Source organism: Meriones unguiculatus, chromosome 12, assembly GCF_030254825.1.
Source record: "Meriones unguiculatus strain TT.TT164.6M chromosome 12, Bangor_MerUng_6.1, whole genome shotgun sequence".
Classification (NCBI taxonomy): domain Eukaryota; kingdom Metazoa; phylum Chordata; class Mammalia; order Rodentia; family Muridae; genus Meriones; species Meriones unguiculatus.
Window position 1 is genome coordinate 73,650,538 of NC_083360.1, and position 16,688 is coordinate 73,667,225.

The 16,688-nt window shown below is 36.2% G+C and overlaps 2 protein-coding genes across 5 annotated transcripts in view; one reads left to right on the forward strand and one right to left on the reverse strand.

Annotated features, from left to right (window-relative positions):
- Positions 1–16,688, forward strand: part of Ift74 (intraflagellar transport 74) — a 92,340-nt gene that overhangs the window by 31,437 nt on the left and 44,215 nt on the right. The gene's annotated exons all lie outside the window — the stretch shown is intronic.
- On the reverse strand, positions 2,599–16,260 carry Lrrc19 (leucine rich repeat containing 19). Of its 3 annotated transcripts, XM_021657828.2 has the most exons (6): positions 16,150–16,260; positions 12,874–12,985; positions 10,747–10,836; positions 7,643–8,156; positions 6,401–6,583; positions 2,599–5,704 (listed from the first exon to the last, which is right to left on the reverse strand). In XM_021657828.2, exons 3-6 carry the CDS (start codon positions 10,825–10,827, stop codon positions 5,376–5,378), a joined length of 1,107 nt encoding a protein of 368 aa, XP_021513503.1. In that variant the 5' UTR covers positions 10,828–10,836; positions 12,874–12,985; positions 16,150–16,260; the 3' UTR covers positions 2,599–5,375. The 3 variants fall into 3 exon arrangements, with proteins under 3 accessions (XP_021513503.1, XP_021513504.1, XP_060221857.1); XM_021657829.2 differs by lacking the exon at positions 12,874–12,985 and having other exon boundaries at positions 16,150–16,253; XM_060365874.1 differs by lacking the exons at positions 10,747–10,836; positions 12,874–12,985; positions 16,150–16,260 and adding an exon at positions 9,904–10,730.

The window sequence follows — 16,688 nt, forward strand, 5'->3', positions numbered from 1 at the left end:
CTTAATTTACCATAATGTCTTAATATAAAAATTATCTTATTGTCAAATCTTAATTTACTTCCAAGTAGCTAATTTTTAAATTATTATTTATTATTATTTTTTATTACAATTTATTCACTTTGCATCCCGACTGTAGCCCCCTCCCTCAGCTCCTCCAGGTCCTACCCCCCATGTCCCTCCCCTAGTCCACTGATAGTGAGGGCCTCCTCCCCTACTATCTGACCTATCCCATCAGGTCTCATCATGACTGTCTGGATCCTCCTTCTCCTTGGCCTAGGAAGGCCACCTGCCAGGGGCAGGTGATCAAAGAGCAGGTAACCCAGTTCATACCAGAGACTGCCTCTGATCCCCTCATGAGGGAACCCACATGGAGACAGAGATGCCCATGAGCTACATCTGAGCAGGGGGTCTAGGTCTTCTCCATGCATGATCCGTGGCTGATTCAGCAGTCTCAGCAGGCCCCTGGGCCCAGATTTTTTGGCTCTATTACTCTCCTTGTAGAGCTCAAGGAGCTAAATTTTATTCAAAGGAAAAGACTACCAAGTTTTATAAATATCATTTCTGCTTCTAAAAACTTAAACTTTAAAATGAATTATGTCTTTATATCTACAACTTAGAATTTTAACTTAAGCTTTTAACTAGATTGGATCATGGTATTTTAGTTCCATTTTAATGAAAGAAGTTATTGATCAGTAGGTTTTATGCATTAACTAACAGTGATGATAAATATATTAGTATTTTCTGTTGTCTATAGATTATATGTATGCTCATACATAACTTATTTATAAAGACTAAATATGAACTAGCTTTGATTTCAATAAAATATAACAGTAATCTTTACAAAAATAATAAATGTTAAATAAAATAATTTAAAAAATTAGTTTTGACCCATGTTAAATACAGAATATGGCAAGATAAATGTAAAAGTTGAGCTATGGTATATAAACATATATACAGCATCAGTTCTAGAAGCTTATTACTGTTAATCTGTTTGAAAGCAAGGATAATTACTAACCAAAATTACTACTGGAATTGAGTAACCCTAAATACACTCCCATGTTACTTTTATATTAAACAACCTGATGAAGAGTAAGATGTTGAATATAGTGATAAAATATTTGGAAGAGGAATGGTGTTCCTCTGTTGATTATAGACAAAGAAGTATCTGTCTCCACACATTATTAATACTGCCATTCAGAGCCTTCTTGAAGACAGAAGATCTAGCTGTCTAAGACCAGCTTCATCAGCTCAGGGCAGACAGAGGAAGTGTGTGTAGAGTTGGTGGGGTCCAGAGCAGATGGCTTCTGTCAGCTGGGGGCTAGTACTACTTGAAACTGGTGAGAGACTCTGAACTCTTTGAACTCTAACTCTGTGGGCTGGCTGGTGATAAGGAAAAAGGAAAAGGCAAGACAGGCTCCAAAGCAAGTTCCCTTCACACATATAGACAGACATATGCAGCCATTGGATGAATGAAGCAAAGCTCCAACCATTTTATGTAATACATATTGGGTAGATGGAGCAAATTAGAGCAGTTCAGTCTCCAACAATTTTATTTTTTCTTTCACAGCTTATGTATGGCAGCAGAATCTTTATTTTCTTTCCTCTTTCCTTTTCCTTTTCTTCCTTCCTTCCCTTCCCTTCCCTTCCCTTCCCTTCCCTTCCCTTCCCTTCCCTTCCCTTCCCTTCCCCTTCCTTCCTTCCTTCCTTCCTTCCTTCCTTCCTTCCTTCCTTCCTTCCTTCCTTCCTTCCTTCCTTCCTTCCTTCCTTCCCTTTTAGGGTTGTTTTGTGTAACCTTGGCTGTCCTGGACTTATGTTGTAGACCAGGCTGGCCTCAAACTCACAGAGATCTACCAGTCTCTGCCTCCCTGAGTGCTAGAATTACAGACGTGTGTTGCTACACCTGTCCCTAGCAAAATCTTTCAAGCAGTACAAAAATCGCAATGTGGGAACATTTTCTTTTTCTTTTTTTTTTTAATTTAAATTTTTTTTTTAAATTCATATTACATCCTTGTTCTAGCCCCATCCCTCCTCCCTTCCCAGTTCCACTCTCCCTCCTTTCCCCCCTCCCCTTTTCCTCAGCAAAGGAGAGCTCCCTTTCCCAGCTCATGAAGTTGCATCAGGACTGAATGTGTCCTCTTCCATTGTGACCTGGCAAGGCAGTCCCGCCAGGGGAAAGTGATCAATAGGGTGGCAAGTGAATCCATGTCCAATGCAGTTCCCACTTCCCTTACTAGAAATCGCAAATGAGGCCTAAGCTGCCCATCTGCTACATCTTTATAGGGGGCATAGGTCCAGTTCATGCATGGTCCTTGGTTGATGCTTCAGTCTTAGCAAGCCCCTCTGGGCCCTGATTAGTTGGCTTTGTTGGTCTGGCAGAGCTCCTGCCACCTCCAGGTCCTTTTCTTTTTCCTTCCACTTTTCTACAAGATGCCCTAAGCATAGCCTAATGTTTGGCTCTTAGTTCCGTCATCTCTTTTGAGGTGCTGCTAGGTAGCACCTTTCAGAGGATGACTCTGTCAGGCTCCTGTCTGTAAGTTTAGCTGTAAGTGAACAGTTACAATGAGTATATGTAGAAAAAAAACATGTTCCTCAATACCCTCAGGTGATCAGATGTTTTATGTATTATGGGTGAAAAACAAATGTGAAATACAAATTATTCCCAACAACTCACATACATTTGTAACTAAATAGTTTGTTATATATTAATGAAGTGTAAGCAAGCAAGGAAATTTTTTTCAGCCAGTCTTTCTTTACTGGCAGGCTGCAATTTGCAGATAATTGAAAGAATCAATTATTGTAAAAGTAATCCTTAAAAGAATCGAAGATCTAAACTTTTATATAAAAAACAGCCATTCCTACTTTAAAATCCCTCAAGAGGCATATCTACTCATTAACAATTTTTATTAAATTATATCAGGAAACTAAGGGCAAAGTGGGTACAAGAAATTAATCTCCTTGAAGTCCAGCTTCAATGAGAAAGTCACGTCAGCCAGTACTAATTGGAGCTATTGTTCTTGCTCATTAACCTCAGAAAGTCCCTAATTCAACTATGAAGAGTGCTTTTTTGAACTTCAGATTGGTCCTCAAGATTTTTTTTACATCAGAGCTACTGACAAAAACACCTTTACCTGACTTTTAAAAATATTTAAATCAAATCAGAAATTCTGTAAAATCATTAATTTATCTAAACTATTATTTTATGAAAATGCATTTTCATATGATCTGCATAAAAGTTGTCCAAATGAATTTCCTGTCACCCAGGAAACAAGCACATATAGGCAGTGAGGGTCTCCCCACGCACAGTCATACCATGTCAGATATATGGGGAATACAACAATGACAAACATGAGAAGGCCCGTCAGCAGTACAAAGAAATGTGGAGATGGTGCCCGTTGGGACCATACCTCTCCTAGATATACCCATTGCAGCCATATGAAATGGTGGGCCGTCTCCAGGAAGCTCACCTGCCCACTGCTGCTGCTCCTGCATGGCATCCGCCATGGCAACCTCTTTCTTATGTAAAGAATGCCAAGCTCTTAGTTTTTCCTCCCTTTTTCTTCCTGCTTTAAAACCACTGAGCAAATATTTACCATTTACTTATTATACACAAGATACTCAGGTACATATGTAAGCATAGAAGCTGTAGCTCTGAATGCTTCAAAGAATTTAAAACATGTTCCCATTTCATTATTTCATTATCTATGCTAATACCCAAATTGCATGTATAAATTTTACAGTTACATGTTTTAAAAGTATATATGCTAGAAACAAAAAGTAAAAACTTTGAAAAACTATTTTAGTCACTATGCTTTCTCTTGAGTCTGTATGTAGAGGAACTAAGAAAGGTTGTTGCTGTTAATTTAATGGTATGGTATATTTAACCCGCTGTCACAATCAATAAAAGGCAAAGACACCTGATAGATTTTATGATAACCTTATATCACCTGGGACAGGGCAGGTATTAGCCCTCTAATCTACCTTTACCTCCCAGCCCCATCCCAGCCTACCTCCCATCCATAGTTCCATAAATACTTGCTTATTCTTCATCTAGGCTGCTTCCTCTATGTATGCCCACCATGTGTTTCTTTGCACATTTGCCCATGGCTGCCCTCTGCTTCCTTCCTCTTCCTCTTCCTGTTTCTTTTCTTCTTCCCATGCAGATCTTTTCAAAAACTCAGTACTTTACTCTTGAGTTATCAGAGAACATTTGAAATTAATAAAATCTGTGTAAGTACTAAAGTAAAAAGTCTTGGTTCCTTTCCTTTGGTTCAGATTCCTTTCCTAATTTGATTAGATACCTTTTTTCTTTTTTCTTTTTAAGGATTTGTTTATTTACTATGTATACAATGTTCTGTTTGCATGTACACCTGCACATCAGAAAAGGTCACTAGATCTCATTATAGGTTGTGTGAGCCACAATGTGGTTGCTGGGAATTGAACTCAGGACCTCTGGAGGAGCAGACAGTGCTATTAACCTCTGAGCCATCTCTCCAGCCTCCGTTTTTTTCTTTTTCTATAAATGCTTGTTAGTGTCATTGTGGAAGAAAATTCAGGAAACATTGCTCTGTTTGTTGAAACACAGACAGATGTGTGTGGATTACCTAAATATTCTTCAGCTCTAGCTCAGAATGAGTTGAAAGATAATCTCCCAGAAGAGATACAGAAATGTGTATTTTAAAAGAAAATTCTTATGATGCCCAGTTTAGAAGCCACTGTAATATTAAATATGGCAATTGTAGGTAGAACCCTTCTTAACAATCACTGTCAAGTCAGTAGTGGTTAATAGGCATTATTCCTAGTCGTTGTATCTGGGCTTCAGATTACTACTAATTTTTGAGGAAATTTTGTTTTTTGAGTTCAGGAAGCATTAGAAAATATGCTCCAATTCTGTGAATTTATTTGTGAACATAAGACAGATTTATATAGTCAAAACTCACTGTTCTTCACTTGGACAATATAAATCTAAAATTTATGTTTCTTTATTAATTCAACTTTTTAGTATAATTTAAGACATTGCAGCACATGTATTTGTTAATACCAGAATGTGTTCATTTTAGTTGGTAAGTAATCATTTCTTTGACCTTGGTTTTTTTGTTTTGTTTTGTTTTGTTTTTACCAGTCTGTGGTTTCCTGAACACTTTCTGACATATAAATGCTGGTTATGTAGATAAATTATTCAGCTTTTAGCTAACCAGAGTACGAGTTACTGCATTTGGACTTGCTTGTACAATACAGTAGAAAATTATTTGATATTTATGTAAGGTACTGATTAATACAAAGGATTGCTGCTTATAGTTTTGTTTGTCAAATAAAAATCTTTTTGTCTAAGCTGTAAATAGACATAATATTTTTTTCAAAATTTCAACACAATAAAATTACTTTTCCTCATGTACCTCATTGATATCTATATATCTGTCTTCAATAAACCCATCATCATCTACCACAAATGAATGCAGCTGTTCAAAGATTACTGTGGTGTCTTCAGAGTTTGTATCTGTTATCTGTGAAAGAGAACTTGGGTTTCTTGTAAGACCATCTTCATAGGTTTCTGCTTCATGCTCTTCCAGGCGATGGTGATTGTAGCTAAGCAGAATATTGTACCAAATTGGGCACTTGATAGCAATAAAGATGAGTAGTGAAGTTAGCATTACAGTGACGACAACACCAACAAGCAAAGCCCAGCTTTTTCCAACAGGCTTATGTTCTTAAATAGAAAAGAGAGATTTTGTTAAGTTGACAAGTCAAGCAGTGTTAGAAAGGTATATACTTTACTGTTTTCTGTGAATAAAAATTACTACTACATGAAAGAAAAATGTGGTCAAGGAACATCATTTTCCAAAATGACTAAAGGCTGATTAACTCTTAATTAAACAACCCAAGGTGCTCCAAAGTCTGTAACTGACTCTGAGTGCTAATCTGATTTCACAAGTGGAAAATTCATAGAAAGCGTCAATGGACAGGTCACAGTAAAAAAACAAAACAAAACAAACAAACAAAACCAGATGCCCCAAAAGTACTGTATAAAATTATCTTCAGACTATATGCATGTGCTTTTTTTTTTTTTTTGGACACATAAATGAATTTTTTGCTTAGACTTGGATCTCCTCTCATGTAAATGCAGCACTCCACATTAAAACAAAACCAGGTATTGTTACCAGCTCACATAAAACCATTAGCTTATACTTGGGAAGTGTGGTGTTTTGTCTCATAAAATAGTTAATTAATATCCAGTATTGTGTGCATGACATATGTTAGAGCCTGGGTTGGAATCCCAATATTTTGTAAATCTTTGTTGAGGTGAAGAATTGTTTTTTTACATTGTTCATAGAAGCTCAACATAGAACAGTGGGATTAGTACTGATACCTTTAGCAATAGTAATCCTCAAAAGTGGTACATTACCTGAGTTCTCTGTTAAGTTGCTTAAAGAGCTATTAAAAGGTGAATTCATATTGGGTTGGAAATAAAGGTCTTCAGCTATAGTGGAAATAAATTTAGAGTGGCATTCAGTTGTAAAGGGTGCTGACTTGATACTGTAGTGCTTTAGGTCATCTGGATAGCTACACACGGTGATGCTCTCGTTTTCTGGTAAAGAAATAAATTAGGATGTATTATAGATATAGTTCATAACAGTATTGATTTAGAATTTTGATAAGTTTTCTCATTAGAGAAATGATAAGAAGGGCTGGAAAGATGGTTCAGTGGTAACAAACACTTGCTATTCTTGCATAGAATCTGAGTTTCCAGTTTCCACGTGGTGCCTTATGACCATCCTTAACTATAGTTCTGGGGAATCCAGTGCCCTCTTCTGAACAGGTACACACATGGTGCACATACATACATGCAGGCAAAACACTTACCCACATAATTATTAAATAAATGAACCAAAAATATTTATTTTAAGAAAGGCACTCTTGATGTGTTTGCATGTCAGCGTGAGTGCTGATGCACATTCCTGTTAGACAGGTTAAATGCAGTATGTGTTTGTCATTTAGCTTTTATCTTGGGAAGTCTTATGATTAATATTATTGTTACACTCTGGTTCCCAAGCAGAACTTGATGTGCAGTTAACAAAATAAGGCAACACCTGAGTTCAGTCCCCAGTGCTGGAAAGCAAAAAAACAACCAAACGAAACTAGGCACCTCTTCTTATGTATTTTGTGAGACAATACTCTAGAGAATATATAGGAAGTCCTTGAACATCTTATTGAGCTAGGATCTCACTGTAATCCTGGCTGGTTTGGAACTCAACAGAGATCTGTTTGCCTCTTCCTCCCAAGTTCTGGAATTAAAGGTATCCAATATAATATCTGACATGTAAAAGTACTATCATATATTGACTCTACATGTTTAATACTATCTTCTTGCATATAGCAATCTTTAAATTACCACACCCTTCTCAGGTGGGGTAAGAGAATGTGTATTCTGAAGTTTCTTTCTGGTGGTTTTTCTGGGAGGTGTTACTAGTTTTGGTTTGATTTTGGTTTATTTTTAACTGTTGTGGAGATGAAGTTCAAAGCCTGTGTCTACCATTGAGTAATACTTCCAGCCCTGCTGTTTCCTTTCATCTGTTCTAATTCTGACATAAGCTAATGAAGGTCAGACACATTCTCTTCTTGTTTGACTGGGAGTAGGATAGCTTACCTAATGTCACGTTAGATGTGTTCAGCCAGTTCTGCAATTCAAGTAGACTACAGGTGCAGTTCCATGGATTTCCATCCAGAGTTAGTAATTCCAGATGAAATAACTGTGGTGCATCAAAGTGACTTATCAAATTGCCTTGCAGATTCAGAACTTTCAAATTGTTTAGAGGCACAAATATATCAGGATTCAGTTGCAGTATTTTGTTTTGGCAAAGATATAACTGTTTTAGTTCATTTAAGCCAGCAAATGAGCTCTGTTGAATTGCACTGATGGAATTTCCACAGATATTTAAAATTTCTAGTTTGAAGAGATTGCTGAAGCTACTATTATATAAGACAGTGATGTTATTCTCCATCAAGTAGAGCTCAGTGAGCAAGGAATACATCTGTAGCACCCTGATGTCTGAAGCATTGAGAGTGATCTGGTTATAACTGAGATCAAGGATGGTAACATTGTTACTGATAACCTCTGGAATCAAAGCATAATTCCTTCTGGTGAAATTCCATTTGACTTCCTGGAAAAGAAAAAAAAAATAGTAATGCTTTAATAAGAAAAAATGTAACGGAATTGATCAAAATTACATATCCGAGAGATATTAGATAAAAATTATTCTGGAAAAACATTATCCCTTAATGTGAAAAAGGAAGAGCAAACATGTTGCTTTATGGAGATGAAATACTAAAGATTAATGAAATGCTGATCCAACCACTCAAGGAGAGTACTCTATTCCACAGGTATCTTCCTATTACTATACAAGCATTACAAATATTGCTATATATCTCTTATAGAAATACAAGATAATTAAAAATTGTGTTGACTTACTTATCAGGAATGATGGCACGTGCCTTGTGATTCCAGCACTTGCGGAAGCTGGGCAGGAGGCTAACAAGTTCAAGGACAACCTTGGCTATACAATGAGATGCTTTCTCAAACAAACAAACAAACAAACATACCAACAAAACCTTATTTGCTGGTTTAGCATGCAAGATAGATAGATATATATGGGAGAGTTGTTTTAAAGTAAGTATTTTGAAGTTTGTGGAGATACCATCACATACCTAGGAATATTAAATAATTCAAATTAATGCCCAGCAATCTCTGTTAGTTTAACAGCTCAAAGTATGGGTATGTGTGATGCATGTAAGTATTTTAAAAGTAAATCATTAGCTGGTTGCTGTTCCTCAGCTCTGTAATCCCAGCAAGAATGGGGAGGCAGAGGCAGACAGATCTCTGTGAGTTCGAGGCCAGCCTGGTCTATAAAGTGAGTCCAGGACAGCCAAGGCTAAACAGAGAAACACTGTTTTGAAAAACCAAAATCTAAGATATTTACTAATCTAAGAGATTACTGAAGCTACTATTATATAAGACAGTGATGTTATTCTCCATCAGGGAGAGCTCAGTGAGCAAGGAATACATATGTAGCATCCTGATGTCTGAAGCATTCAGAGGGATCTGGTTATAACTGAGATCAAGGTTGGTAACATTGGGCTGTTTTTGTTTTGTTTTGTTGTGGCTTTTCAAGACAGGGTATCTCTGCACAGCCCTGGTTGTCCTGGAGCTCACTCTGTAGACCAAGTTGGTTTCAAACTCAGAGATGCGCCTGTCTCTGCCTTCTGAAAGCTGGAATTAAAGGTGTATGGCAGCATCACCCAGCTGCTTTCTTTCAAATATTGAACGATGCTGGCTGTGGTTTTAATCCTAGGATGAGGCGGATGAATTTCTAAAAGTTCAAGGACATCCTGGTTTATATAGTTGTCGCAAAACAACATCAAATTAAATCATGATTGTTAATGAGCTATAATACAAGAAATGATTCACATATGTATATGCATTTGAAGAAATAGTTTTTGACTGGCTCTGCAGTTGAAATAATCATGCAGCTACATGGTGGTAAATTACGTCAGTGTATTTTTAAAAGTTTCATACATTTTTTGGTTTTATTGATTGACATGATGATGGATTTTTGCTTGTATTGATTTTTTTTTTGCAGTAGGGTCTCGATTTGAACCCTCATGAACTGCATATTGCATTAGCTGGCCAACTCTTGATCATCCTGCCTCCATCAACTACATGCTGGATTACAGGAGTATGTTAACATAACTGGCTTAGTTGCTTAATTTTTTTTTTTTTAGTAGAGCTAGGGATGGAACTCATGGCATTAGACAAAAGCTCTCTCACTGAACTCTATCTCCAACCTATATTCTATTTACTTATATTATTATTATTGTATATATATATATATATATATAGCATGTGCTTACCTCTTCATGGAGAAAGGGAAGGAGAGGTCAGTGTTGTATGTGATTCAGATCTTCTTGCTTGAACTAAACCATTTCTTCAGCTTTCTTGCCCCCATCCTATGTTTTGAACTGTTTTTTTTTGGGGGGGGGGAGGGTCTTGAAACTAATCTCTGATTTTATCGTGAAAAATTTCAGAGTTTTACTTTATTTGGCTTTTAATTTTTTTAAAAAAAGAATTTATGTGTATGTGTGATACATGTAAGTATTTGTATCATATAGCTGCTTAGTATCTGTGGATACCAGAAAAGGGCTTCAGATCTCTGGATCTGGAGTTTTAGGAACTTAAGAACCAATATGTGAGTTTTGGGAACTGAGCCTGGCTCCTCTGCAGGAGCAGAGAATGCTCTTAACTGCTGAACTATCTTTTTAGTCTCATTTGGTCAGCTTTTAAAAAGAATCCACTTCATAAAACAAAGAATGCTTTTGCCAAATTAGGCTTTTGGTCAGAGGTTAGTATCATAGATAAGTAAATAAATTTTCCTTTAAATTTTACTTATTTATTTATTTATGGGAGTGTGTGTATGGAGTGTGTGTATGTTTATGCACATGCATGTCATGGCATAGGTGGAGGCAGAGCCAGTTCTCACTTTCCATAGTGGATTTTGGAAATGGGACTCAGGTTGCTCGGCTTGGTAGCATGCACCTTAAGCTGCAAAGACATCTTACTGGCTCACAAGAATTACATTTTTAATAGTTTGTCAATTGTGTATATTTTCCTTTTGTTGGACTTTTGCTTTTCTGTATTTTGCCAGATTTGTATGCAGTATATGTTTGAGAACTTCTTTACTATTAGTAAAAACTTACTGGTTGAGAAGCCTGGCTTTTGTCAGATAGTAGTAGCATGAAGAAGAGCCAGAAGAAGGTTGTGAAGTGTGTGGCTTTCATATTGGAGGCCTAAGAGAAAAGAGAATAATTTCATCTCTAGAGGTACTAGAACTTTAGAGGTTGAGGACAAATTGATTTCCTTTTTTTCTTTTAACATATATTTTTCTTTTAAAATACATAAATAGCCGGGCAAACAAACAAATAAATAAATAACATGTATATTATATATCTTATTCCTTAAACTAAACAGCCTCTGTGGACAGTGAAACTCAGTATTTTTCTAGGGTGTCTTATTAGCTTCAGCTAATGGGGGAAAAAGAACTAAGCAATTTAAATAGTTGTTAAAATTTCTCAGCATATATGTACATAAAAATCCCAGAGGAATGTATGCTTATGATTATGTTCATATATAGTATATACTTAAGTTGATGCTTCTTGATTTTTCAAATTGGGGTGTCATATTGATACTATTGATTGGTTTGTTATGATGGAAGATGAAAATCAGCAGTTTTCTTTCAAGTATTCTTTGCTATAATCTCCAGTACATTGACCATTCAATTTCTAACATATACGTAATGGATTTTGCCAGATTAATATTGAGGGTTAATAATGCCTTGATCACATGAAAATTATTGTTTACTGAACCATGTAACACGATCACTTTTTCTATTTTGCACTTTTTTTCTGATAAACTGAGCTTTTTTTTGTTTTCCTGTGTTTAGTTTTCCATGTTTTGTTTTGTTTTGTTTTCCATGAATTTATTCCCTTCTCTCCCATAGCAAATGTCTCAGTAACTGGTGCATGGCAAGTATCTCCTCAGTGTCAGCTGCATGGAAGCCCTCTCCGGGAGCCTGTCCCTGTGCTTAGTCTAGAGATACTGACCAACGGACTGCTGTTTCCACACTTCGGCTTCAGCCTTTCATGTAGACAGTCTCTAGTCTTTGCTTCAGATTATGGTTTTCTGGAGTTCCCTGTCCTGATTTATTGTTTTGGGTTTTTTTTTTTTTTTTTTTTTTTTTTTGGTAGGGCTTCATAACTTCTAAGAAGGACCATGGGAAGGACCTTTTTGTTGTTTTTAACTTTGAGATATTTTTACTAGAAACTGAATTCTAGGTAGAAAATAATTTTTCCTCAAAATACCAGTAGTCAATGCCCACTGTCTTTAAGTTTCAGTAACTTTGTTTTTCTTTCTTTGTCCTCTTGTCTAACTTGCTTCTCCTAACACATAACACATAATGTCAGTATTTTCAGTTTCATAATCCTGTGTCTTTTAAAGTTTGCTTTTTTCAGTCCAGCTGGGTAACTGGTTGTCCCTTTTTATCTGAAAGATAGATCATTCAGTGCTGGGAAAATTAATTTGTGTATTATTCTGTTGATTGATAATACTAGTTGTAGAACTGCCTAAATTGGTATTTGACCACCTGGAATAACTTTATGGTTTTTTTTTTTTCAAATCTTTGTTTTCCAGTTCATCTTTGTAGTTTTGCTCAGCTTTTTTTTGGAGAAAAATCTCGACTTTATGTGTAAAGTTTGTTTTTTTTCATTCTTTAGATTCTAGACCGTTGATCCTACTGCATGGGTATATTTTCTTCTTCATACATTTCTCCCTTTCTCCCTTCGTTTCTTTTTCCCACCCTTTGTGCTTTTTTTATTGCCTCTCTCTCTCTCTCTTTTTTTTTTTAATGAATAGCTTTTGTGTCCCCAGGTTTTTTTTTTCAGTTTATGGAAGCTTTCTTCATGAATCTGTTAATATTTTGCTTGGGGGTAAACTGGTAAAGTGGGAAACAGAGTGGCTGTAGGAAACTGTATTTGGATACACATTACTGGCTTTAGACATTCCTGACTTAGGAACTTGATGGACTTTTGGGGAATTTTCAAATGTCATTACGTTTTTTTTCAGGTTAGTTGATTTCCACAAAATAACTTGTCTAAATTGCTTCCTATACAAGGCTCATAGCCATCATTCTAAGAACCGAGTGGAGAAAAGATGATTTGATACTAATATTTGGTGTATCAGCTGTAAAAGTTTCAGCAATGTTCCTCTATTCCCTTGACCCTTTTATCTAGATTGTCTTTTATTCCTCCATAGGAAAAGAAAGCTCTTACCTTACGTAAAGGAGGAACGTCATCTGTCACTGCAGGGGTATGGAGGACTTCTTACCTCCTCCTCTGCTTCTAGAATACCTGATAATGGTAATTTCTGGACCAGTTTAAGTTCCTGTAATAGAAATCAAGTGGCTTTTCTGCTTTTCCATTGATAACATGCAAAAAAAAATTGCTTTTGCAGTTACCATTTAACTATTAACTTTTAGGCTTTTACTTCTAGTCCATTCTCTCTGTTTTTATGAGGTCATACTCCCCTTTACCTTTACCTTTTATTGTAGTCAGACTTTGAATGTAAGTAGAAGTTGATAGATATTTAGTATGCTGCTCAAAGTAGAAATTGTTCTTTATTGAAAAGTGATATTCTGAACCTACTATAGAGGGTCCTCTGAAAGGCTCCACCCAACAGGGGATCGAAGCAGATGCTGACACTCATGGCCAAACTTTGGGCAGAGCTCAGGGAGTCTTAAAAAAGAAGGGGAATGGGGATAGAATGACATGAAGGGGACAGGAGCCCCACAAGGAGACCCAACAAAGCTAAAAAACCTGAGCCCTGAGGATCCTGCAGAGACTGATGCACCAATGGAGGACCATGCACAGAAAGGACCTAGACCTCCTGCTCAGATGTGGCCAATTGGCAGCTCAGTCTCCACGTGGATCTCCGAGTGAGGGGAGCAGGGGCTGCCTCTATCATGAACTCAGTTGATTGCTCTTTGATCACTTGCCCCTGGTGATGCTGCCTTGCCAGGCCACAGAAGAAATGGATCCAGGAAGTCCTGATGAGACTTAATAAACTATGGGCAGATGGCAGAGAAGGAGAACCCCCTCTTTCAGTGGACTAGGGGAAAGGGATGGGGGGGAAGAGGGAGTGTTGGACTGGAAGGATTTGAAGGAGGGGTCTTCAGTCAGTATATATAATGAATAAATTATAAATAAGAAAAAAATAATATTCTTTGTTATTTTCTATTTAATCACTTTATTCGTGATGATATTCCATATTCTCTGTCTGTTTTTCTGAACTCATCACAGAAACCTTTTTACAGACAAATAAAGTTGAAAGGATATAGTTATTTCCTGTTATCTTGAGGAGTCTTCTAAAATTTAGTCTTTCATACCTTAAAGCATTTGTTATAAATACTTAAGATTTTTTTAAAAAGATTATTGCATCCAAGGAAGAAGTAGAAAAACTAAGAGTAAAAGGATTCTTTTTAAGTTACTGAAGTCTGCTTGCTGATAGGTGATAAGAATTTATTATTTTTCAATGCTGGTCTATTCTTGTCCACTCATTTATTGCTTTCAATGATATGTTTAAACTATATTTGTTTAGCTTTCAATGATCTGTTGAGCTTTATTTTCCTTCTCTTTGTGTTTTCATAGCCAAGTTTTCAGGAAAAAGCTAGTTTGCTTCCTATATTTTATACAATATACATTATATGATATAAATTGTAACATTTTTTTTGGAACCAGAAACGAGATTAAGGTATGATTTACTCCACACCTTTGGCTATAAAAGGGAGATGCCCAGGTCATTTATGAAAGCTAACTTACCTGTACTTAATGATCTTTAGGAATAGCTGTACAGCCTCTTTGATGGCTTGCACTGCTTACTGGTATGGTAAACTTAGTACTGATGTTCCCAGTGACATACAGACAAGAATGAGGAAGGGTAAGTAACAAAGAAATGCTAGCTTTCAAGCATATGGCATAAGGATGGTTAGAGAAAGCAAATAGGGCACAAAAAATGAACTGATTTGAGTAAAGAGTCCATGTGGAACAGGAGCAACTGAAGGCATGGGGTGGTGGTGCATGCTTTTTCCCAACAGTAGGAAGGCAGATCTTTATGTGTTGGAGGCCACCCTCATTCTCATTTGCATTCCAGGACAGCAAAAACAAAAACAAAAAAACAAATGAGGAATGAAGTGCATCAAGCTAGGGCCGTGAGCCAGTGGGGAGAAGAAGCTAGAGGATCATGTTATTTTTTTCATCTGGTAATTGTTTTCTCTAGTGTGCTAACAGGAAATTATGATGTTGTAAGTGTGTTTCTTCCTGATGATTTTAGAATTAAAAACAGCATATAGTTAGGCCACTTTCAACATATCTGCAGCATTACTATGTTTGATGCTGAAATCCACACTGTCTGCAGGCTTTTTCACATATGCTTGTATTTTTTGCCACGAGAGGCATCAACAGACAGTGAATAGTAATCATTATGATACTACAAAAATCCCCAGGAAAATGATTTAAAAAGACAGTTTTGGTGTGCGCGTGAGCACTTGTGGAGGCAGAGGCAGGTGGATCTCTGTGAAATCAAGGCCAGCCTGGTCTACAGAGTGAGTCCAGGACAGCTAGGGCTATACAGAGAAACCCAGTCTCAAAACAACAACAACAACAACAACAAAATTGTTTTTTTTTTTCTTTTGTTAAAGACAGTCAAATAAGGCCATTTCTTTTGAGGTTTTCTCAAATTGAAAGCTGTTTTGGAATGATTTTTTTGTTTTAAAAGGGTTAAATAAAATCGGGAAGAAATACATCAGTTTCTGTTAGCTGGTTTATGGATTTAAGAGCCCTTTACACAGGAAAACTAAATCTATACACAAAAAAATGCTGCTGATACAGAACTCATAATCTTCTTAAATGAAGTTTCCAGTACAAGCTTAGGAATTTTGGGTATTTTTATATGACTTAATAAGTATAGTGAAGTAAAAATATGCTATATTTATTTTGATTTTATTAAAGTCCAGAAGTAATTTTTTTGTTTAGTATTTTTATATTTATGCCTTAATACAGTGCATTTGGAGTGAGTGTTAATGATTGGCAGTTATTGCTATTTCTTTCCTTAAATACTTTTTGATTTTTAAATTTTTAAAACTTAAATAATAAAGAACTTATATTAGAAATTATTTTTGAAAACTTTAATAATAATAATGATATTTGTAGCAGTAGTAGTTACCACCCAACTTCAATAGTTCAGCCAGTGATTTTTTTTTTAAGGTTAAAACTTACTTCAGACTTCTCCAGTTAACATTTAAAAATAAAAAAAGTTCTTAAAAATTTGATTAACTGGATGAAAACTTTTGTATTACATTATAGCTTTATTTGTAAAGAGCCATTGGCTATTTCCTACATTTATATTATTTCTGGAGTAGGCAGCATGAAAATATGATTATGTTTTCTGCTCTTTAGTCACTAAAGGAAAGTACTGTTCTACAGACTTAACAAACCTAATTTTTTTTTTAAACTCAGTAACATCAAGTAGACTTTAAATATATAAGCTCTTACCTTCACTTTGTCCTTTTTGTATCTGAGACAAGTGTGCTGGAGGAATTTATTCTGGGTCTACACCATTAGAAGAGCCTGGGTCAGATGATTGCAGTTCACTTCAATTTAACCTTTGTACCAAGTAAACAAGTGATTAAGAAGCTGGGCTTCCATAGCAAAACATTGACTAGAACGTAACTTCTTAAAGACATCCTTGACTTTCAAAGTATAACAAATAATATAATTTACTTACTTTTTGTGTTGCACTTGAAATTTTTATCAAAATATTGACAATTTTATTTCATGGCTTAAAGTGCATAGTGTTAAGTATTTTTTCATATCTCTGGTTTTTAAAATATTTATTACAGTTTATTCACTTTGTATGCCGGCCGTAGCCCCCTCCCTCATCTCCTCCTGGTCCCACCTTTTCTCCCCCTGTGCCCTTTTCCCTAGTCCACTGATAGGGGAGGACCTCCTCCCCTACTCTCTGACCTTAGCCTATCAGGTCTCATTAGGGCTGGTTATATCCTTTTCCTCTCTGTGGACTGGCAAGGATGCAT